The sequence below is a fragment of the Embiotoca jacksoni genome, unplaced genomic scaffold (genome assembly GCF_022577435.1).
Source record: "Embiotoca jacksoni isolate LCO1_2020_lvr unplaced genomic scaffold, fEmbJac1.0.p SCAF_54, whole genome shotgun sequence".
Taxonomy (NCBI): Eukaryota; Metazoa; Chordata; class Actinopteri; family Embiotocidae; genus Embiotoca; species Embiotoca jacksoni.
In genome coordinates, this window is record NW_027185408.1 from 339,498 (window position 1) to 363,829 (window position 24,332).

The 24,332-nt window shown below is 45.0% G+C and overlaps 2 protein-coding genes across 3 annotated transcripts in view; both read left to right on the forward strand.

Annotated features, from left to right (window-relative positions):
• The first annotated feature begins 324 nt into the window (after positions 1–324).
• Positions 325–3,023, forward strand: LOC138212271 (uncharacterized). Its single transcript, XM_069172565.1, has 3 exons — positions 325–512; positions 1,177–1,443; positions 2,163–3,023. Exons 1-3 carry the CDS (start codon positions 383–385, stop codon positions 2,888–2,890), a joined length of 1,125 nt encoding a protein of 374 aa, XP_069028666.1. The 5' UTR covers positions 325–382; the 3' UTR covers positions 2,891–3,023.
• A 336-nt stretch (positions 3,024–3,359) lies between these two features.
• The window catches only part of pex7 (peroxisomal biogenesis factor 7), a 31,162-nt gene continuing 10,189 nt past the window's right edge, over positions 3,360–24,332 (forward strand). The window contains exons 1-9 of one of the 2 annotated variants that reach the window (XM_069172592.1): positions 3,360–3,454; positions 4,156–4,361; positions 4,438–4,495; positions 5,130–5,280; positions 5,440–5,517; positions 5,636–5,744; positions 15,227–15,333; positions 15,855–15,968; positions 18,816–18,871. In XM_069172592.1, the coding sequence (XP_069028693.1) occupies positions 4,253–4,361; positions 4,438–4,495; positions 5,130–5,280; positions 5,440–5,517; positions 5,636–5,744; positions 15,227–15,333; positions 15,855–15,968; positions 18,816–18,871 (782 nt within the window). In that variant the 5' untranslated portion in view covers positions 3,360–3,454; positions 4,156–4,252. The remainder of the gene's footprint in view (positions 3,455–4,155; positions 4,362–4,437; positions 4,496–5,129; positions 5,281–5,439; positions 5,518–5,635; positions 5,745–15,226; positions 15,334–15,854; positions 15,969–18,815; positions 18,872–24,332) is intronic. The other variant, XM_069172591.1, reaches the window with a different exon arrangement.

Here is a 24,332-nt window from a genome sequence, read left to right on the forward strand (position 1 = left end):
TATAATTCCACTTCGGGTGCTTCTTTTTTTCTCGTAACACTGTTTTAAAATAAAACGTCAACAATGAGAACTTTTTTTTTTAATATTAAATCAATTTAAAAAAAAAAAAAAAACAGATACAATAAATAAAACCAAAATAACAAATTATGAATGTCTAAAATTATAAATTGTCCAAAATAAACAGATAAATAATATAGAAACAAAAGCGTAAATATATAAAACACTACACTTGTTTGGCTCAACTTGTTTAACTTTATGCAAATAACCTGTGACGCACCGGAAACGGAAGTTCTGTTTTTTTCCCGCAGGTGTTCTTTTTTTTTTTTTCCTCTCTGGTCTCGCGCCGCTCCAGCTGCCAGCCTCCGGAGGTTTTAAACCGAAAATGGAGTATAAACTGATCATGGCAGTCTCCGGCTTCCCGAGTCTGTACGACACCAACTCGCTGACCTACCGGGACCTGAACATGCGGAGCGACGCGTGGAGGCAGGTCGCCGAGCTCGTCGGTGTCCCCGGTGAGTGCCTCAAGTTTTTACGGCACCGGAACACCGACAGCCGCGCGGGTAACGCGCCGTGACGCCCGTTTGTTTCTCCCGGTAAACACACACTTGGCTGTTTGAGTGTTCAGGGGAAGGAAGGCGCCGGAAAAACGCCGTTTTCCTCTTTTTTTAACAAAGGAAAAAAGATCAAAACAACCGGAGTCCGTCTCTTATTATGCTCCGGCGCTGTGAGGCTCTCAGTTACAAGAACATTGGTTCCTATTGAGGACAAATAAATAAATAAAAAATACCCCACAAATGAATATTAATAATAGTTATAATATAATAATAATATCTTTTAGTAACTGTGACTAGAACAGGAATAAATGGTGCGTTTGTTTGGTCGTTTTTTCAGCTGCTAATCAAAGGAAAGTAAATCCAAGTAAAATATACGTTGTTTTTTTTAACAGTAACAAAAAATAGAATGTATAATAAATGCAAAGGTTATTTTTTATTTCAGGGTTTAGATTAAATTAAAAGACAGTGTGTTCCTGATAATGAAGGAATATGTCAACTTTTGCATCAGTATGGCTCAATGATGTGTTTTAATGAAAATATGATCAGGATTTGGACACAGTCGCCTCAGTTTATATACATTTATTTTATGAGATAAATAACATCTACGTCTTCCCTCCATCAGAGTCGGAGTGCAGGAGGAAGTGGAAGACGCTGAGAGACCAACACCGGCGCGAGAGGCAACGCGAGAAGGAGCGACGGGAGAGCGGGATCGGGCTCTTCAACTACCGGCCGTGGAGATACTCGTCCATTTTGTCCTTTTTGAACCCGTTCATCGACGCCAGGGCGGCGGGCACCAACGGCTGGGCGCTGGACCCGCAGATCCAGGCGGCCGAGATGGTCGGCTGCAGCACGACCACGGAGACGCGGAGCGACGACGACGAGAGTTACGGTTCGTAACTAACGAATCAACAGAGTTGAGTTACAGCCACGTGTCACATCGAAGCGTGTAATACACCTGCCGGTCCACCAGAGGGCAGCGTGTTTTTGTGACACCTGATGCAGGTCATGTGACCGAAGTCTGACAGATGAAGTACGAAATAAATTAAGTCCTTTTTAAAGATGCAGACTTTCCCACTCAGGAGGGTCGAAGTTTGAGTATGACAAAAGAACATGACACTAACACGCGGCCCTCTAGTGGACCAGCGGGAGTATTACACGCTTCGCCGCGATGAAGTTACTCCAATTTGCGTTGTTTCACATTTTGTCACTGAGCTAAACTCTCTACTAAATCATGACTGTTTGTTGTCCTGGCTCCTAAATGGTGGAATGAGCTCCCCAACAACATCAGGACAGCAGAAACTCTGTACATCTTCCACCACAAACTAAAAACACACCTCTTCAGACTTTATCTTGAATAGGAGAACTTTAGTAGATTAAAATGGAACTTACTTTTAGCACTTTGTAGTTTGGCTTTCTAGAAGAAATTGTATTTTCTTGATTCTTCTTGTTCTGGTTTTGTACCCTCATGGTTGAAATGAACTTATTGTGAGTCTCTTTGGACAAAAGCGTCAGCTAAATGAAATGTAATGTAAAAATATCATGTTTACGACGTTGATGCTTCCCGAAGATAAAACATGAAACGTGACGGTTCTGTACGTGTTTTTTTAGGTTTCGCTGTAGCGGACGCCACGACGACAACGACGTCCTCCTCGTCCTCCTCGGACTTCCTCCACAGGAAGCGGCCGTCCTCCGCCGGCTTCGACGCCGTCAGACTGAAAGAGGCGAAGGCGGAGGTGATGTCGGACGGCGTCGCCGCGGACGACGGCGTGCAGACGCAGCAGCACGCCAACGTGAAGGAGCTGTTCGAGATGATGATGCAGTCGGTGACGTCTCTGGCGGCGTCCTTGGCGTCCTCGCACTCTTCCTCGCACTCTTCCTCGCAGCCCTCGGAGCAGCCAACGCCTCCGGCGGCGCCGCCGACCCGTCGCAGCCCGCCGCCGCCGTGGACCGCGTCCAGGCTCAACCAGCTGAAGACGGAGGAGCAGGAGGCCGAGGTGGCCGAGCTGTTGGTCCACACAGACGATGAAGATGAGGAGGAGGAGGAGGTGGAGGAGGAAGCGGAGGAGGAGGAGGTGGAGGAGGAGTGCCGCCCTGCGTCTCCCAGGAAGAAGAGGAGGAGCGTGGACGGGCTGCTGGAGGAGCTGCTGAGGAGGACGGAGGCCCGCGAGGCGCAGAGGGAGCGCGACCCGGCGGAGCACCGGGACGACGTGACGCTGTTCCTGCTCAGCTTGGCTCCGGCCATGAGGAGACTCTCCGCCGAGAAACAGTCGTGGGTCAGAACCAAGATGCAGCAGTTCGTCCACGAGGCCGAGTTCGGCGCCACCAGTTTTCAGTGAACAGATCAAATGACTGAGAAAACATATTTTAAAACTCTGAAGACTTTCATTTATTCACACTTTTATAATCATGTCGCTCTGTTTTTCTTCTTCTGTGGTTTTATGTGGTTTTTAATAAAATCCTCCTGTTACACGTGTTTGTGTTTTTATTTATGAATGAATCAAAGTGAGTAAACACAGTAAACATGACTCAGACAGTTTTGTGGCAAATGTGAAAAAGTTTAACTCGTTAGGACTCATGAGGCGAGTCAGCAGTTGTAATTTAATATCTAATAAAACATGAAATAAATGTTTATTTTGATTCAACTCATCAGTGGTGAAAAAAATATAAATTAAAGTATGTGTAACGTGCTATTAATAATAACAATGATTGTTTGTATTTTGGAGAAACGCCGCCATCTAGCGGCGGATTGTTGCCACTCGCAGCTGAAAGACGTTACATCCGGGTTACAGGGTCAACGCATCAAAACACGGAAGCGGTGGAAGTTGTGAAGTGTTCAGCGCGAGGAGGAGAGCTGCAGGACGGACAGATTTCTGAGCCGTTTCCTCTTCTGACGTGTCGACGTGAGTAAAATCAGCAAACACCAACGTCTCTTTTCAGTGTTTTCATTTTTAGTGACATTTTCTTAATATTCGTGTAAAAATGCACAAAAAAAGGCAAAAACTACTGCAGGCAGTTTTAAACGTGGACCAGGTGAACTGGGGAAGTGGAGGCTGTTTAAAGGGCAGTTGAACATCTTTAAAAAAAACTTAATTCTGTTTAGAGCTGAATAAATAAGATGGTTTAAAATCCAGATTCAGATGCATGAAATCTTTATTCTCTTTTTAAAAACACTTGCAAAATGGGTGATTTCACTTCTTGATGTAGACCACCTCAGACCCGGTCCAGACCAAAAACTGCCACACCTAATCTGGACCAGATTATAAATGATTTATTCTGTTTGTAAAAATCCCCAGAAAATGATGATTTTGCACTAATCCTGTTAAATCTGGTCTGCAGTGAACCTTTATTTTTTCCAAACACACACAAAAGAGTGATTTCACTGCTTTTTAAACACCCAGACCACCTCAGACCAGCTCAGACCAGCTCAGACCAGCTCAGACCACCTCAGACCACCTCAGACCACCTCACAGGGAGCATTATCATTTCCTGTGACTTTAAGTTTAATAAATTATCTGTACAGTCAGTTTATATGACCTTTATTTAACCAGGTAAAATCAATTGAGAACCAGTTCTCATTTACAATGATGACCTGTCAGTACAGTCCACACAGTTTCAATGGAATAAAAGCGCCGCCGTGTCCTGAGTGACTCTGGTCTCTGCAGCCGGACGCCCAGCAGGGCGGCGGGCGGCGCCCCACGATGGCGAAGGTGTTCTGCAGTCCGGCCCGCCACGGCTACGCTGTGGAGGCGTCGCCGTTCATCCCCAACAGAGCGGCCTGCGCTGCCTCCCAGTACTACGGCATCGCTGGTGAGCTTTAGAAACCACTCTGCAGGACGGAGACACGTGTAGAGGACGAACCGATGATGTAACTGTGTGTTTGTAGGTTGCGGCTCCCTGCTGGTTCTGGATGAGACGGAGGCGGGGCTTGTTCTAGTCCGGAGGTAAAGTTGTTGTTTTTGTATTTTCGTTTTTTGTTTTTGTTTTTTGTTTGTTAATTAAGTAAGAAAAAACAAATAAAACTGATCTGGGAACAAACAGCAGCTGATGAATGTCAAGTTCAACCCCTGAAATGTAAAATGAAAATGAAAAATGTAAATAAAAACCGAATGTGATGATTTGTAAATTATATAAACTCATATTTAATTGAAAATAGAACAAAGACAAACATATTGAAACTGACATTTTGTGTTGTTTTATGAAAAATACATGCTCCGGGCTAAAGAGGAGAGGGACCACCCAGCTTGTTATCAGCGCTCAGTTAAAATAAAAAGCTGGCGTCTGTGATACTGAATTCGATGGCAGCAACACGTCTCTAAAACGTTGTTACAGAGTCGTGTTTACCACTGTGCTGCATCACCTCTTGTTTTAACAACACTCTGTAAACGCGTGGGAACTGGGGAAATCTGTCACTGGAGTTTTGAAAGTGAAATGTGGTCCCATTCTTGCCTAACAAGCCGGGTGGTCCCACTCTCCCCCCTCTTTAACCCAAAAGTTTAAATTTAGTCCCTGCATGCGAGTCCATGTAATAATACTTGTGTGTGTGTGTGTGTGTGCGTGTGTGTGCGCGCGCGTCAGCTGGGAGTGGGGCGACGGTCTGTTCGACGTGGCGTGGAGCGAAGCCAACGAGCACCTGTTGGTCGCCGGCGGCGGAGACGGCAGCCTGCAGCTGTGGGACACGGCCAATCACAGCGCTCCGCTGAGGGTGGCCAAGGAGCACACACAGGAGGTGAGACACACACACACACACACACACACACACACACACACACAGGAGGTGAGACACACACACACACACACACACACACACACACACACACACACACACACACACACACACACACACACTGTGTTTGCTGAGCATGTGTGTTGACCCTGGGGTGTGAAGGTGTACTCTGTGGACTGGAGTCAGACCAGAGGAGAGAACCTCGTCGTCTCCGGGTCGTGGGATCAAACCGCCAAAGTGGTGAGATTTTATTTATTTGTGTTTATTTTTATTTTTTTATTGTTTCTGTTTCCTGTTTCCTGTTCCTCTGATCGTCCTTGGTGTTTATGACTTCCTCCTTCGTTTCTCTCCCCTGCAGTGGGACCCGACTCTCAGCCGCTCGCTGACCACGCTCAGAGGTCACGAGGGGGTCGTCTACAGCACCGTCTGGTCTCCCCACATCCCAGGATGCTTTGCGTCGGCCTCGGGTGAGTTAAAGGAGTTCGACACGCGGTGATCGGTGTCAGTTTGAGGTTTGATTCAGTATCTATCTCTTTTTGTTTGTTCTGTCTTCGATTAAAGATATAGAATTATTTTTTTTAAACCTTTAATATTAACTTATGCTTAAAATATTCAACAAATTTTGCAAAAGTTTGAGCAAAAGAAAATTGAAAACAGAAATATTTTGAAGACAAAACTCGCTGAAGACTTGGAAACAGACGACCGTCAGATCTGGGAGAAGTCCAGTTAGATGTGTGAGGCGGCTCGCCACAAGGAGGCGCTGCTGCAGCGGTGTTGAGATTTTAAAGTTTGTGCTTCCAGACGTTCAGACTCCGACTCCGGGGGGAGGGAGGAGGGGGAGGAGGAGGGGGGAGGAGGAAGAGGGGGAGGGGGGAGGAGGAGAAGGAGGAGGGGGAGGTGAGGGGGGTGAGGAGGAAGAGGAGGAGGGGGGAGGAGGAGGAGAAGGAGGGAGGAGGAAGGGGGGTGAGGAGGATGAGGAGGAGGAGGAGGGGGGGGGGGGGCTACGATTGTGAGAAACTGGTTTCCAACACCTCCTTTCTTTCCTTCTTTCATCGACCAGCTTGTTCTCTACTTCCAGTACAACTTTCATCCTCTCTGAACGTTGAACATCATCAAAGCTCCTCTTATGATCCACATTCATACAAACGGACGGGAGACTAAAGACCATGAACTTTTCTGCTGTCAAAAGTAAAACAAAATGATGTTTGTGTTTCGCTCAAAGTCATTTTCATCCGGCTAACATCCGGCAAACATCTGGCTAACATCTGGCTTACATCCAGCTATCTTGAACTCGGTGTTGACGGTCTGTCTCTGGGGGACGAATTCAAACTCCAGCGTTTTGTCCGCTGTGTTTCATGCAAAGGAAACTAGATTTAAAACTGTCCGATTAACATTTTTTAGAAACATTTAATTATCCTGAAGTCGACACAAAACTTGTCCCAAACCGAAATAAAATCAAGCGCTCCTTGTGGTGACACTTCAGGTGTCAAACGACTTTTTTATTAAGCATGAAAAGCGTCCTCAGTCGTGCTGTGATGAAGAAGAAGAAGCACTGAAGGCGTTTCTCCTCTCGCTCCATCGAGGAAGTCAGTTTTTACAAATCAACTTCATTCACGAGACAATTAAGTTGGTTTCCCGGAGGGAGCGCTCGGCTGGCCTCCTCCGTGCGCTGCAGCGCTTATCGGAGGGGCGGAGCCGCGCTGCTGATGGATGTGTGATTGTGGAGCAGCTGGAGAGGAATCTGCTGCAGCTGTCTTCGGTGGAGGACGACGAGGCGCTCCAACAAGTTGGCTGATGAGGTTTGGTTTAATTAGCCAGCGGAAATCTGGGATGAAGTTTTCTAACCGGGGAGATGTTAAACTCAAGGTTTTTAATTCATTATATCTTTGACTGGATCTCTGCGACGCCGAAGAAAATTTAAGTTCTGCATTTAGAAGGAGTATCTTTTTAAAATTTATTTCTGAACATTTGTTCAACCAAACTGGATCTAAGGATCTTGAGGGTGGTGCAGTGGTTAGCATCGTCGCCTCACAGCAAAAAAGGTTGCGGGTTTGAATCCGGTCCTGGGCCTTTCTGTGAGGAGTTTGCATGTTCTCCCTGCGCTTGCGTGGGTTCTCTCCGGGTTCTCCGGCTTCCTCCCATCATCCAAAAACATGCACCTCAGGTCAGGTTACCTGGCGCCGCGCTAGTGGCAGCCTGCTGCAGCATCTCCCCCTGAGAGCCCCCCCTGAGAGCCCCCCTGCTGTAGTGAAGAAATTTCCCCTCAGGGATTAATAAAGTGAAATAAATAAATTTAAAACATTCACAAACTGACTCATATTTGAGCCAAACAGCGACCACCAGTGATGTCATCATCCAGCAGTGATGTCATCGTTGGTTTGTGAACATTATGAATCCTCCAGTTCAGATTCTGTCCGTCACCATCTTTACTAGTTCAGAGCGGTTTGGAGCAGGAAGTGACCATATTTGGACGATCTGGGGGAGGAGCCAGCGGTGGATCTGACCGATCTGATTAGAAACTCCAGAAAACTAATAAGAAGGAGTGACTTTAGCTAACAACACCGAGATAACTGATGGACACATTTTATTCACTTTGGATTTGATGAGAGAAGTTGAATGGGAGTCTATGGAGCCGGAGGCTTTTTGGAGCCGACCTCTAGTGGCACTCGCTGGTATTGCAGCTGGAGACACTTCTGGATCAGAACCATTTTACAGACCTGAAGCTACGAACTCTTTTAGAAACAGTCTGTAGTTGTAACCCACAGATGTCTTTAAGTGTCTTTTTTTTGTCCGACCAGCAGTCTAAAACCAAAATGTTAACTTTTTCAGCTCATTTCCAACGAAAATGATTTTCTCAAATGTGAAATGATCGAATTTGTAGAGACTTTAAGCTCTTTGTTGCATAAAATGAAAAAGATATAAAATCTCCTTTAGTTCGTGCAGCATCGGTTCGGACTGTTAAGATCTGGACGTGATCTGAGAGGTGGACGCTGCCGTCAGAGTTTCAGAGCAGTGAGACAGTTCATCACATCTGTGTTCAGCTAAATGATTCACAGAGAACTGACCTTTTGTAATGAAAGCATCGCTGTGGACGGACTGACCTGCGTGAGGCCGCTACAGCTGTTTACCTGCAGGTTCGTTATGTTGATCCACCTGGAACAGCTCAGACACTCCGATTCAGTACAAACACCATCGTCTTTTTTTGGCCCCTTTAATATTCAGTCAGCGCAAATATATAAAACCTTCTGTTTACCTAAACACTCAACTACAACCTGAAAATAAAGAGCTTTTATGGTAGAAATAAAACAGGTGTGCAGCGTTCATCAGCTCCGAAGAGGGAAATTGTGTCAGAGTCCGAAAGGTTAAAGTCAGCTGGAGTTATCGAGGGAGGCGTTTAAGTGCTCCTGAAATAATCAGACTTATTAAACCTGCTTCCAATAAATCATCACATGCACGACTGCTGAAGGAACCCGTGACTCGACTCAGGTCTCATTGAGCCAGCAGCCACAGTGTGTGTGTGTGTGTGTCCTGCAAAAAGAACACACACACACACACACACACACACACGCTCACACACACACACACACACACACACACACACACACACACACACACACACACACACTCCTGTTGATAAGATATGTGTTTGTTCCATGCTAGCAGGTAGAGTCTGGTTAAATAATTGATAGCAGGCATCAGAGACACACACACACACACACACACACACACACACACACACACACACACACACACACACACACACAGAGCTGGCCTGCTGGCCTCGGGGAAACTTTGGCTGGACGTGAGCTGTGACTGGCCTCTTTCTCTGCTGCCAGACACGACGAACAAACAAACAGCAGCGCTCACAGCTTCAGGGGCCAAAATGTGGATGAATGAAATCGACCTGCGACATCAAAAAGGACCAACGACCAGGAGAGGAAGACTTTACAAGTAAAAAAAAAGGTTTTTAGCAGTGAAATGTCGTAAAAATATATAAGTTAAAGTCCTGTTTGGGACCCTCTGACTGATATCTGGTTATTTATGACCTCATTAGATTGTTAATGCAACAATCTTTAATCTGTGATTTCTTGCCGAGATATTTAGATCATTGGATTGTTGATTGAAAGGGAACCATGTGAGGAGTTTAGAGGGACAAATCCTTCTCAGCTCAGAGACATCTGAACCTTAGAGCCGACTAATCGCTGCCGTGTTTTTGTAAAAAGACGGGATTTGGACCGGTTACAGGCGTCCGGTCCGTTCGTCCAAATATGGTCGCTTCCTGCTCCAAACCGACGGGTGACGTCACTGCTGGTTCAGACTCAACAAAATGCTTTTTACCGTTGTTCTACCTGAAATAGAGAAGACGAGAGTGGTGTGAAATTAAAAGAGCCATTTTCTTTTTTTCTCTCCTGCTGAGACGCATTTTCACACTTTATCTGAAGCCTGCGTGAAGCGCTAAAACACACACACACACACACACACACACACACACACACACACACACACACACACACACACACACACACACACACACACACACACACACACACACACACACACACACACACACACACACACACACACACACACACACACACACACACACAGGAAGGCTGGTGTTGATAGAGGAGTCCTGTCGTGCACCGCTGCCGGCCCGGTAAGAGCTGTAATGAGAAGACGGCCGACGATCAATAGACAGATGGATGGATAGAGAGAGAAACTTCCTGTGAGATCTTCAGTGTTTCTGACTCAGTAAACCGTGAGAAGTCACACACACACACACACACACACACACACACACCACACACACACACACACACACACACACACACACACACACACACACCACACACACACACACACACACACACACACACACACACACACACACACATCGGAAAGTGTCGTCTCTTAATCGTCGTTTCACGAGAGCGACGGTGGTTCTGACTTCGCCGTCTTTTTTTTTTTTAGCCAGAGGTGACCATATTTGGACGAACTGGGGGAGGATCTGGACGCTAAGCCCCGCCCACCTATCACAGAAACTTCTTGATTTTTGTTGTTGTTGCTATAAACCATAAACAAAGTGGCTTTTCTTCTTTGTGTTTTTTAGCAGCTGTTTCCCGGTTTGCACCAGAATAAAAACAAGGCGAGACTCTTTTTCTCGTGCAAAATGTCCATAAGAATGAAAAAACCCCAAAAGAGTGGATGTTGTAGACGTGAAGTCTGCAGACTGAACGAGGAGGCAGTTCAGGCTGAGAGTCCTTTTTGAAAACCACTCGTGGGTGTTGCAGACAGACGATCGGCCGTCGGAGTGACAGCTGAATTACAGGGTGTAATGGTGTTCTCCTGTCGGGGGGGGGGGGGGGAGCTGACCGGAGGAAATTGACCTTTTTATTTGTCCGTCTTTTGGAATTGCTTCGTTCCCGGTTAATGTCGGCTCTCCGCCGCCAGGAACCGTCTGACGTCTTTGAAATGAGGGAAAAAAGTGGAGAAACAGAAGAACTTAGAAGAACTAAAAACACCTCTTCAGACTTCACCTTCAATAGGAGAACTTTAATTAGCTTAACGTGGAACTTATTCCACGAAATTGTATTTTCTTGATTCTAGTTCTGGTTTGAACCCTCATGGTTGAAATGTACTTAACTGGCAGATGGCGTCTCATGCCGATAAGCTTATCGGGGTTTCCCATGCTCCCCGCTGCCTCTCCTCCTCACATCTTCTCAGGGTTTTGTTTTTTTCCCCTCCTCTTCCTCTTCCTCTTCCTCCCTCATCTCCATCCATCCAATTAGGTTCAGTGCCACTCGACATCTCCACCTCCAGCATCAGCAGGAGATCACAGCGTGTCTGTTAGTGTTCGTTGGTGTGTTAAGCTTCAGTTCGCCCTCCGGACCTCCTCCGGCGGCGGCGGTGCCAGTTCCACTTGGTCTCGGCGCCGCTACAAATCGAAGCTTCAGTAAACAACCATCCTCATCCTCATCTTCCTCACGTCTTTATCTCCCAACATCACCGTGCTTCAACTAGTGTCTATAAATCAGCTGTTTCCTGAATGAAAACGTCTCCCTGACGCTGGTTTCACCAAAAACTCCTCTGTGTTCAGGTTTTAAACTTCCTGACGCACATCGAACCCAGAGGCCCCGCCCCCTCTCACAGTTCACCGATCCACCGCAGCGCAGAGCCCGACCCTCTCAAACCCGCTGGAGTAACTCAATAATCTGACTGAAGTGAACAGCTTTTATCAGAACCTCTGATTCTCTGCCGGTGAATTGCTTTGACTTGTGCGTCTCTGAAGAACTCGTCCTCGTATCTTGTGCGCTCGCTGCTCGTGTACCATTCGTCTCTTTTCCTGTTTTCTGTCTCCATTCACAGAATTCAAAACATACGAACGCAGAAGTAATTTCACAATAAAGGAAGCGCGATCGTCTGCATGTAATTCGTCCCGCTGTGTGTTTCGTGACACCGCTGCTCTGCCAGCTCGCCTCGTAGGAGGACGCCGTCCAGCTGTGTGTGTGTGTGTGTGTGTGTGTGTGTGTGTGTGTGTGTGTGTGTGTGTGTGTGTGTTTGCAGGCCTCTCGCCCGGCAGCGCTGGTCATGGTTTCCCAGATAAGCGCTGTGGAGGTGGTCGATCTCTGCTCTCGTCAGGCAACCAAAACAATCATGTAAATCTTCAGTCTTTTGTTCTGCGGTCGCCCACCCGCTCGCTCTGATCACATTCAGCCTCCAGTCTGGAGTGTTTGGAGAATTTTTTTTTTTTGCTTTAATCTAAAATACCAACGTATGACGAGAGAGAAGTGCCCCCCCCCTCCATGTCTCCCCCTCCCCTCCCGACCCCCCACGAGGGAGGGATTAGCTGGAAGAGATGCCATCAGCAACAGGAAGTAGTTTGACCTGCGAGCATGAATCAAATGGTTCTTTGTGACCACAGGAACTTCTCCAGGAACGATGTCAGTGTTCGGGCTCCTGTCATACACGACTGTAGCACTCGATTGGTCAGGACGGATCGATTTGAGCCAATCAGAGAAGGGTTTACCCCTCCTCTCTCAGAGCCAACAGAAAGTCTGTTTTTCATCAGGTTAGACTGGTTTTAAATGTAGATGTAGCTGGTTATTACGAAACCTGGGTTTATTCAAATCTTCTGTTGCATCTGCTATTTAAATGCAAATCAGATTCTGGGTCTGAAAAATGTGGTTAATATGCTGCAATACCAGCGAGTGCCACTAGAGGTCGGCTCCAAAAAGCCTCCGGCTCCATAGACTCCCATTCAACTTCTCTCATCAAATACAAAGAAAACTCGAATTCATGAAAAGCGAATAAGATTCCCACCTTCCTGATGACATTGACTTACGCTTCCAACCCATCTGTCCTGCCTTCTTACACGGACTTCAGCGTCCTTTATTCTTTGTCTCAATATCTTGCTCATCGGATGTTTGTCACATGACCTGCCTCTGTTTATGTCGACATGATGCAGCAAAGACACGCCCCCTTTAGTGGACGGGCGGGTGTTTTACACGCTTTGCTGAGATACTGGGATATGCTTCACATCAGGTGTGTGTGTGTGTGTGTGTGTGTGTGTGTGTGTGTGTGTGTGCGTGCTTGAAGGTGTGTGTGTGTGTGTGTGTGTGTGTGTGTGTGTGTGTGTGTGTGTGTGTGCTTGAAGGTGTGTGTGTGTGTGTGTGTGTGTGTGTGTGTGTGTGTGTGTGTGTGTGTGCGTGCTTGAAGGTGTGTGTGTGTGTGTGTGTGTGTGCTTGAAGGTGTGTGTGTGTGTGTGTGTGTGTGTGTGCGTGCGTGTGTGTGTGCTTGAAGGTGTGTGTTAACTAGCTGAACCTGCTGATACAGCAGAGATACCAGGTTGTAATAGAGCGAGACCCTTTTACAGGAGTCAGCCTCTAATGCACTGCAGATCACACACACACACACACACACACACACACACACACACACACACACACACACACACACACACAGTCATCCTCCAACATTTACATGCAGAGCCAGATGCTCTTTGCTGCTGCTGCAAAAGAAACATAATGTTAAACTGTTCTGCTGCTGTAAACACACACACACACACACACACACACACACACACACACACACACACACACACACACACACACACACACACACACACAGAGTGGAGCTGGCATGTTTTCTGCTTCGTGATGCCAGAGGAGGTCCACGCTTGGCTGAGAGTGTGTGAATGAGGAAAAGGACTGAGGAAGAAGAGGAGAGGAAGAAGAGGAGGGGGGAGGCAGAGGAAGAGGAGAGGAGCCAGAGGAAAAGGAGGGGAGGGAGAGTAAGAGGAGGGGAGGTAGAGTGAGAGGAAGAGGAGGGGAGGCAGAGGGAGAGTAAGAGGAGGGGAGGCAGAGGGAGAGGAGGGGCGTGAGGGGTTAAAACAGTTCTGACAGAATCGATAAAGAGCGGGAGGATGCGGTCCGGACGACACCCGATGGGGGAGGGAGCGTTTTCCATCCATCGCTGGGATTAAAGAGGAGGTGCAGGGAGGAAGAGGAGGAGGAGGATTAATCTGCTGGTCAGCAAACACGAGGTGAAGCCATGATTATTTAAATTGTTCGGACCACGAGTTCACGTTCCAAAATGTTCCGTCCCGTTTTGCTCGCTGTGTTCGCCTCCCAGGGACTTCAGGTGGCGCCTTTTCCGAGGAGCCGGTCACATAATCCTATTAAGCAAATTTATTTTGTTTGCAGCGTCCAGCCGGAGACTCGGAAGTGGCTCCTGCCTTCTCGTTCTTCGAGTCCCGCAAACATCATTGCAAAGTTCAAATAAAGCCGCCGGCAAAATGTTACGACTGTAACTTTAGTTGTCCGAAGGAAAGTGAGACGAGGCCAGCTGCTAATTTATGTCGGTACATCAAACACGTTTCTGAAAGCTCCCTTTAAATACATCCTGGAACATTCACATTATTTGTGTTATTTCCAGCGTTTTACTTGCTGAGTATCACAGCAAAACGTGAAATAGACACGCTTCAGCCTCTCTAGGTGAAAACATCATGCGTCTCTGTGAGTTCAAAATTAAATAAATGACAACGAGTTACAGTGCAAACTCTGGTTAAGCCAGCAGATCATCAGTCTACCACAGCTGCGCTTAATCAATGACCGGGTTTGTCACCGGGCGAAGTGAGTTTGATGTTGGACGTGCAGAACAAGGAAAAGCCCATCAGCTCAGTTAAAGGCTGGAAATGTTTCCCAGCCTCCGTTCGTTTTCAAGCTTTTCGACCTTCACTGCAGCTGCAGAGTACGAACGAACCTCTGAGAACCTGCAGGCTATGAAACGCATGAAGAGGAGGAGGAAGAGGGAGGAGACTAAAGGTTGTGTTTGATGATTGTCGCAGTGCGTTGGCAGATCTACACTCACATCCATACCTCTATCTTTGTGAGGACCGTCGCTGACATTTTACATTACCCTGATCCCTGAAACCAAAACCACGTTCCTTCTGAAGGGTTGTCCTGAAGCGTGGACCGAACTAAATGTCCTCACAAAGATATAAGACCCCGACACACACCTCTGGGTCGATGCCATCATGAAGCGGTCCCTGAAATGAAACCGTGGTCCACGAGAGACTTCGTTATTCGGTGACGCGCTCGGTGAAAGAAAACACGGGCAGCTCCCCTCAATTAACCTCCTCGTCTCTCCGCCGGCCTTCACTTCTGTTTCTGCTTTTATTTTCTGTCTCTCTCCGGAGACGCTTCCTCGCTCCGTCTTCATCTCGTTTAACCGCTCTTTAGTTACAGAAGCGACGTGAATATCTACCGAATATTAAATACAGCTGGAGCTTTTACTAAAGGACGACCCGCTCCAACACTTCAACCGCAGTTTCTGAGGACAGGAAACACTCTTTTAGCTGGGCGGACATTATTCTGAGGAGGATATAGTCCAGAATGATCTGTGGTGGTGCCGGGCATGCTGGGTAATCCTCTGCTGTTTCTGCTCTCAGGCGACGGGACGCTCAGAATTTGGGACGTGAAGAGCGCTGCGTGCCGATTGGCCGTCCCGGCGCACAAGACCGAAATCCTCAGCTGTGATTGGTGCAAATACGACCAGGTATACCCGCCCACCTCCGGCTGCACCTTTGGTCTTTATGTTTTGATCCACGACAAATGAAGTTTATGTTTGGACCAGATGTAGTTGAAGTATTATAGAATTCCATTTAATTGCTTGTAAGTTGAATCTTTCATAAAATGTATGTAATTTTTTTCCCTACCTTAAAATGCTTTTAATACATTTTAAAGCACCTTATTGTAGTTTAAAATCCACATATCAAGCTGTAGTTTATTTTGATTTTCTTAACTCTGAATTCAAATATTGATATCCATCAGATAATAAGTGTAAAATACATTTAACCAGGTATGTTGAAGTTTAAACTGGAATTAACTGGTCTTTTTCCGAGTAAAAATCCACTTCAAAGCTTCTTCTGTGGTTTATTTATGTGCTGAAGTGTGTTTTCGCTCATTTATTTACTTATTCATTTTAATTTCAGCAGCTAGTAATAGTTACGTCCATTGAACCTTAATATGTTTGTTCTAATAATGAGTTTATAATAATGATTTGTCGTCTGTCTGCAGAACATCGTGGCCACGGGCTCCGTCGACTGCACTGTGTGTGTGTGGGACCTGAGGAACGTCCGACAGCCTGTCAATCAACTGCTGGGACACACCTACGCCGTCCGTAGAGTCAAGGTACACATACACACATTTTCAGTTCTGTCTTTTTTCGAGGACAATTAATGACTGTCGGTCTATGAGGACAAAATGTTCCAAAAATGTCCCCACAAGGTCTAAAACTCTAATTGGTCCCCACGAAGATACACAGATGAGTACGCCAAGCCTGGGTTCTGTTCCCTACACACTCTGTCAAATGTCCAACACAGTGTGTGTGCGTGTGTGCGTGTGTGTGCGTGTGAGCGCGCGTGTGTGTGTGTGTGTGTGTGTGTGTGTGTGTGTGTGTGTGTGTGTGTGCGTGCGTGCGTGTGTGTGTGTGTGTGTGTGTGTGTGTGTGTGTGGTCTTATTAGGTCCATTTAAGTGGGTGTTTTGATGCTGTCAGGCTTCACAATGCATCTCTGCCAACACACACACACACACACACACACACACACACATATATTAGATGTGTGTGTGTGTGTGTGTGTGTGTGAGAACAGACAGCTGCAGAGCAGCGAACACAACCCAGTTACTCAGATTAGTCACCACACACGTCATTAAACACACAGAGATGTCACAAATACACACACACACACACACACACACACACACACACACACACACGCACACACACACACACACACACACACACACACTCAGAGGACTTTACATTGACTTGCATTCATTTCCTTCAGGCTTATGTCCCCACAATGTAAGTAAAACAAGAACACACACACACACAAACACTCTTCACAGCTGCAAACAGAAAAACTAAAACTAACGTGAGCTCAGCCAATCGAGCGGCTCAGGCGGGGTTTTCGAGGACAAGGTGTCATCGATCGATCGCCGTTCGCCGGCGTTTGAAAATCTGCCGACTCGTATCGATCCACGGAGGAAGGAGATCAAAATAAAAAGAGACGAGCCGAGGAACTCCAGCCGTCAGATAAATTTATAGACAGTTTAATATAAAAACTCCATTCTGCGATGAATGACGTAATACACCTCGTCGTGACAGCCGATTATGATCGTTTACCTGGTGACGCGTTTCTTTTATTCTGAAAGAGTCAGAGGAAGTAAGCCCGATGATGTCACAGTGATGTCATCAGGGTTACCTCAGTATCGGCTGGCACACTTTACATTCACAGCGTTACAAACTGGAGCTGCGGCGTTGGGAGTTATGTTTGGCTTTTAAGAAGGAGAACAATCAACGCTGTGCTGGTGCATCATGGGAAATGTGGGATCCAGTGTGTTTGATGTTCGACACGCCAAACTCTTAAAAACAGAGTATCTCAGCGTCCGTCCGAACTTTACAGAACTACAAACGTTTAAACAAGGAAAATAAAATCAGTAAACTACTTATCAGTATTATTGATATATAACTATATATACATAACTATTTATTAATTATTATTTGTTCAATATTTGTAATTAAAATGATAAATAATAATTATAAACTTTATTAGAACACCTGCTCCTTCATGCAGATATCCAGTCAAACAATCATTTAAATGTTTTATCCAAATCAGGACGGAGTCGATAAATTAAAGGAAAACTACTGAAAATAAAATCGGTGTTTATCCGAGGAAACGCGTCTTCGTCTCTCGATAACTTCGTTCTGCCGAGTCTTGTTATTTTTGTTGTTGTCTTTTTTTTGCTTCGGCAACAAACGACTTTTGCCAGTGAAGCAGCTCCAAAAAAAAAAAAAAGCATCAGTGGAGAGAAAAGTGTTAAACGAGGCAGAGAGTCGCTGATAAGAAAGGTGAAGCTGTCAGAAGCAGAGAGGCGGAACAAATGAACGAATAAATTAATTTAAGAGTGCTTAGCCGACAGTCGCTGAAAACGGCTCTCCGCGGACTCTTTTCAGGCTCTGTGTGTGTCGGCACAATCCTCGAAGTGCTGAGCAGAAAAAAAAAGGAGGGGAGATGGGGGGGGGGGGGGGGGGGGGACTCCACTCAACCCGCCTGAAGCCGTCCTTCACTTTGATGGAGAGAAAAATGTTTTAAGCATTCAGGTTTTTTGTTTTTCTTCATGAAAACAAGCTCAAACACAGCAGATGAAAACATGTCGGTCCCCGAGGATCTGAACATAATAAATACACTTCAACAGAACAAACTCAGCAATTCTGCAGGTCCTCTGCTTTGTAGTTTTATTTTGAAAGGACAACTTTGTTTTTCTTCTAAAGGCTAAATTATTTATATTGCTTTTCTGTTTGTGAAACCACACGTGGTTATTTACCTTCCGAGATTAGAGATTGATATCAATATAAAACATGTTCGTCTTTTTTATTGCTCCTTTATTTTGTAGGATTGTTTTTTTATCAGCTGATCATTACCGTGCCGTTTTCTTTGTTTTTCTGTGTTGCATCACGTCTCGTTTAAACAACACTCTGTAAATGTTTGGGTAACCGAGGAGACCAGTGGCTGGAGTTTTGAAAGTGAAATGTTGTCCCATTCTTGCCTGATAGAGGATTTCAGGCGTTCAACAGTTTAGGGTCTCCTTTGTCGTAATAATACTTCTTGTAATAATCTTTATTTTTATAGCACGAGCAAGGGGCGGATCTGAGCCTCGAGTACTCTATGCCCCGCCCACTTATAGTGGAAACCTGACTGCACCGCAGGCCTGTCAATCAAACCAGACACGCCCACCCCAGACATGTCTGTGTTTGAGTTCTAATATCGAATCAGTGCTGACAGGTTTTTAGGAGCCGGGCCCTAGTGGCCCTCAGTGGTATTGCGGTTAAAGTCAGCCTCACCAGCTCCGTCCACTTGTATATAAAGTCTGCTGTAAGCTCTTAAAATGAAGTCTGAAACCAGCTGAAACAGGTGCACGTTAAACAGATGATATCAGTTTCCCGATTGTAATAGTTTTCGTTCCTCTCCATGCAGTTCTCTCCGTTCAGTAAGACGGTGTTGGCGTCCTGCTCGTATGACTTCACCGTCAGGTAAGATCACATTTCATGTGACATTTCCCTTTTATGTCCTTTTCTGTCTCGGTCGTGAGGCGACGTGAGAACTTTTTGTCAGATTAAATTGTCCTCAGCTTGTCGTCGCCGTGAAACACCGGGAGTCAAAACGCTCCCGTCGAGACGTTGAGAAGAATGTGTGTAACTCATTTTGCATTAATGGTCCATGGAAATGAAGGACGTCATACGAGTTTAATGTTTTGGCACAAAGAAATGAAGAGTCGACATTAGAGAGGAGACACAAAGTGTGGCGGTGGCAGAAACCCTGCAGAGCTCCTTCAAACTTTTGTCAAAGAAAACTCAGTGTTTGAATCAGGTGACCTCTGGCTGCTCTCTTCCTTTTTGAATGGGAGTCCATTGGAGACAGGTTTTTTTTGGAGCCAGCCCCTAGTGGCCGTCAGTGGTATTGCACTTTAAGGCAATTCTGCATTGTCTTCACTTTTCAAACTCGGAGGGTACGAACATTTTTATCTACATTCGATGGTGGAACCTTTAACAATAGAGAATTAAGCTAAGCAGCGGCACTTTAGCACACCCTGCTGGTGACACGTAGTTATGTCACCTGTCAAATGGCTTTTTCCAGTTAAATTCAGTGTGGTGTTGTCCCCCACATTTTAACACCCACCGCTACTGATTTCTAAAATTCTTTCTATGATCTGTTACAGACATGAACTAAAAAGATAAAGTGAAAATCCTCCACTAGGGGGCTCCAGATACTGCTTGAGACAAAGTTGTTCTCCTTCTCAGTCAAACCTGAACACACAGACATGAAAACATATTTTGATATTGTATATATGTATTTAATATCTTCATACTGAATCTGCTGTATGAATATACTTGCTTGCTCGTCACATATTTGTAGCGGATGGAAACGGCCGTTTTCTTTTACTGACTTTACTCAAAATTTGGTTAAATTTCACACCAGATTTGGATGGAGAACGTCTCATGTTCACTTAGAAATAATAATAATAATAAAAAAAAAGACAAAAGTCACAAACATTCCCGTTGAGCTGATTCAGTGGCAGGAAGAGCAGCTCTTCTGGAAAAATGAACTCGGAGATCCCCAAAAAACTCGAGATGGGATTAAAATTCCTGAAGGACCGGTGATTTTTACAAGAAAGCCAGCCGCTCAGTGCGACTGTATTTCTGGGCTCAAGGCTGTGAAATCACCCTGATACGTGATTAAAATTCCTGCCAACCGCTGCAGAAATTAAAATCTCCTCCTCGACTAAAAAAACCCATCTCACACCGAAGTTTTAACTTTTTCTGGAGGTTAAAAAGACGCGAGGAGTTTCTGCTGCTTGTCTTTCAATTACCACCCAAAGTGGATGGATGGTGTCATCCTGGAGGAAGAAGTAATGAGTCGGGACACGGCGTGATAACGTGTGATAAAGTTAACTGCTGTGTGAGACGGGGAGGCGAGAGAGGGCCGGAGACACAAAGACCCGACGAGCTGCAGAGTTCATAAAATGTGTAATTTCAGGGAAGGCTGCTTCTGTGGTTCTACGAGAATATGCTGCTTCTTAAAGTCCACCTGGTCTCTCCGTCCAGCTCAGCGGTGGAGATTCAACACAAAGTCCTCTGAGTCGATTTTACATTAAGAAACATTGCAAACTGTTATGTAAGCTACTTAACGTCTACGTTACGTTTTGCACAATCTCCTTTTTTTCTTTTAAAGCTGTTAATGAATGGAATTAACTAAAAGTCTTTAAAACCTGCACAGGTTCCCACAAAAAAAAAAAAAAAAAAAAAAAGAATTTTTAAAAAGCAGAATCGTCAGTTTTAAATTTGACAAACTTTTTTTATTTGTTTAATTTCTTTTTATTATATTTGTTGGCATATTTTAATAACATATCATCTACAAGAAACAAAACAAAACAACCAAAAAGCGGTCAAATTGAGTCCAGATATTGTTCCCGTTCATGCTGACGTTATTCCATCGTAATTTCTTAATAAGTAAGACTGAAACAAGTTCATGATGCAATCCTCCGTTTGCAGCTTTATGTTAAAGGATATTTATTAAAATCCCCAGACTTCACTGATCTGCTGTTTCTGTGGAGGTGGACGTTAAAACACTCAGTTATAAAAGGATAAATATCTTTGTACAAACAGTAAGAAAAAAACATAGAGAGATAAAATGGCAAAAGGGAAAGAAGAAACTTTCAAATAAGATGAATGTGGTTCCAGCTGGCTCGGTGACAAACCTGCGTTTTATTCTTTTATCGATTCAGGCTTTCATTGGCTCAAATACTCAGTGCTGAGTACTGATTTCATTCACACACACACACACACACACACACACACACACACACACACACACACACACACACACACACACACACACACACACACACACACACACACACAGAGAGAGAGAGTTTGTGCCTGCAGTAACGACACGCAGAGAAAGAAACGTACCAAACATCATGAAGTTTTGTTTTTCAAGAAGAAGCCCGCCGGCTGCAAACAGACAGAAGATCGTCGGCACACAAATATTTCATGACAATAAATCCTTGTATTTACACGAGGGAGGTTCACCGAGTGCAAATCCTCTTTACCTGCCAGGTAAAGATCCGGTGAAGATCTGGAGGCTCAGACGTCCTCGTTAAGTCGCCGCCTCTTCACGACTCAATGAAAGTGTGTTAAAGCAGCAGAAAAGTTTAGATTAATGACCACCAGGGGGCGTCTGATTCTGATCGTCTCACATCCATCCTGCAGCATCGCCCGTTAATGAGGTGAAAAGGAATCACTCCTGATCGAATCTGCACACACACACACACACACACACACACACACACACACACACACACACACACACACACACGCATCAGCCTCATTTTTCAGACCCGCAAGCTACGAACACTTTTAATGATCCAACCTCAAAGTAATAAAGAGAATAGGTGATAATTGTTACAAGAGAAACATGTTGCGGCCAAAGAAAGCTCACACACATGATCCATCCACGCTGCTTTAAGAAGATACCATCAGATGAAGTAGACCCTCAGAAAGTGTGTTAACGCCACGGTAATGAATGGATTAAGGATGATCTCCCATAAGGGAGGAGACGGAGCATTGGATCAAACGAAGGTCTGAAGAATGCTTTAAGTAAAGAGAGGTTTAGTGATCAGGAGTCATCTGGGGAAAACTTCTCTGACCGAGACGTTCAGACTTCAATGGATCAAACGTTGAATTATTATCAGCAATTATTTGATAACACAATAAAAATCTTAAACCGGACAGCTTTTGATATTTGATCCAAAAGACACAAAATAATAATAATAATAATAATAATAATAATAATAAATGCAGCCACATTAATCAGTCAACAAACCGCTGAAACCTGCCGACACGTCAATCATCTGCATCTTTAAATCTCCAATCTGAGCGTTGTCACTGTGTAAACACACCTGCTTCCACCGACCTGATCCACCTGCACACACAAAGAAAGCACACTCATATGTAAATACATCGCCACACACACTTCCATTGTGTGTGTGTGTGTGTGTATATATATATATATATATATATATCACGTGTGCGTCCACACACTTCTTTTAATGCTTGTTCTTCATCCCGTCCTCCCTCCTGGAGGAACCTCGCTCACCCTTCAAACCCAAATCTGTTTCTTGACACGTCTAGATTTTATCCATCAGATCGATTTTTAAAAGTCTGGACAGAAAAAAAATAACCACACAAAATGTGTTATAGGTCTTTTTTTTGGGCACATTTTGCAGTTTTGAAATGATTTCTTGCGTCACCATGTGACGGCTTCAGTCCACCGCAAAGTTGGAAGGAAACTACCGGAACAAGATGATTTATCGCGCGTCTTGTCGCGCTTCCGCGTCGGAAAGCCGCGTCACCGGCGTAGCTACGCGTACGTCGTTACCACGGCAACCCACGCAGATAGGATGGAGATGTCTGGACGCGCCGAGTCTGCTGTGCGATTGACGGTGCAGACAGTCAGTCCTAAAGATCTGATCCGAGAAAACAAATCCAATTTCCTGGAAGTCCGTGCGAAGCCTCGGTTCAGAGCGGAGCCCTCGTCGTGATTTCATCTCCTCCGCGGCGGGAAAACGTTTTCCAGCAGCCTTCAGAAACTCCTGCAGGTTAACGTCAGCTCACCAAAACTCTTTCAGACTGAAAATGTCTCGGCGCAGGTTGAGCTGTATGCAGACGATAATGTCCTTCATGTATCTGGTGGAAGTCCTTCAGACATGTTGAAGCTTAGATACAGTTTTGTATTTCATGCCGCAAATACTCCTCTCCTGTCTCTTAATATTTACCTTATTGTGCTGCCTGTCAGTCACAAGTAGCACAAACAACATTTAAAGCCGCTTATTAAGACATGTATAAACGAGAAATAATAATTTCAGACAGGAAGCCGATAAAATCACAGAGTCAGAGGTCATGTTTTCTTTTCTTAATGTCTCATGTTTGTTTTAGATAATGAGTTCTGTCCAGAGTGTGTGTGTGTGTGTGTGTGTGTGTGTGTGTGTGTGTGTGTGTGTGTGTGTGTTAACATTAATTTCCTGTTTGAATTAGAAGCCTCAATGACAGCAGCTCAGCGGAGCTTCATTTCACTCTCTTTATGTTTCTCTCCTCCTTTCTGTCACTTAATTCTCTTAGCTTACATTTTTTTTGTGTAGTTGTTCTTCTGCTTTCTTTTATTTTTCTGTCCCTCGTTGCCTCTCTTCTCGTCCTTAATGAGTTTCATAGCTGACGGCTGAATGGACTCTTCCACAGAATGAAGTACAAAAAGAAGCTAAATGATTATCTATCATGGAAACAGGTGACAAAAGACGACGCAGTACAAATAACACGGTGTGTTTGTCTAACTGGGACATTCATGTGGTCCTGTAGACACACACACACACACACACACACACACACACACACACACACACACACACACACACACACACACACACACACACTGAATCTGACATGTGTTTTTGTAAAACAGAAAATAGATTAATTCATTAATTCTTCAGTTCATTCTCCTCCGAAAGAAAGAATTTCTCAACTTCAGGGCTGCAAATAATAATTACTTTTACGATCAATCAAACTGTTGATTGTTCTTTTCTCGATTTGTTTGATCAATAGTCCAAAAATTTAAATCGTATTTGGGAATTTTTTTTTATTGAAACATGAGTGAAAATCATTGGCAGATAGAAATGTCTCCATCAAGCTTTTTGTTTTGGACCCCCCGAAAAAGTAATTGCAGCATTCATTAGATATTAAACACAGATATGTTTGGGGGGGGGGGGGTGTCTGGTTTGATTGACAGGTCTGTGGTGCAGTCAGGTTTACAGTATAGGTAGGCAGGGGCGTATCCACCCATGGCTCCTCCCCAGCTCATCCAAATATGGTCACTTCCGAGTAAAAAAAAAACAGACATCGAGGAACAACAGTAGTTGATAGTACATTTTTTTAAATTTAT

What these genes read in the sequence shown, in the direction of transcription:
- LOC138212271 (XM_069172565.1), top strand. Translation starts at nt 383, where the DNA reads ATGGAGTATAAACTGATCATGGCAGTCTCCGGCTTCCCGAGTCTGTAC. An exon ending in CGAGCTCGTCGGTGTCCCCG is followed by an intron (nt 513 to 1,176) that starts GTGAGTGCCTCA and finishes TCCCTCCATCAG; the next exon opens with AGTCGGAGTGCAGGAGGAAG. An exon ending in CGACGACGACGAGAGTTACG is followed by an intron (nt 1,444 to 2,162) that starts GTTCGTAACTAA and finishes GTGTTTTTTTAG; the next exon opens with GTTTCGCTGTAGCGGACGCC.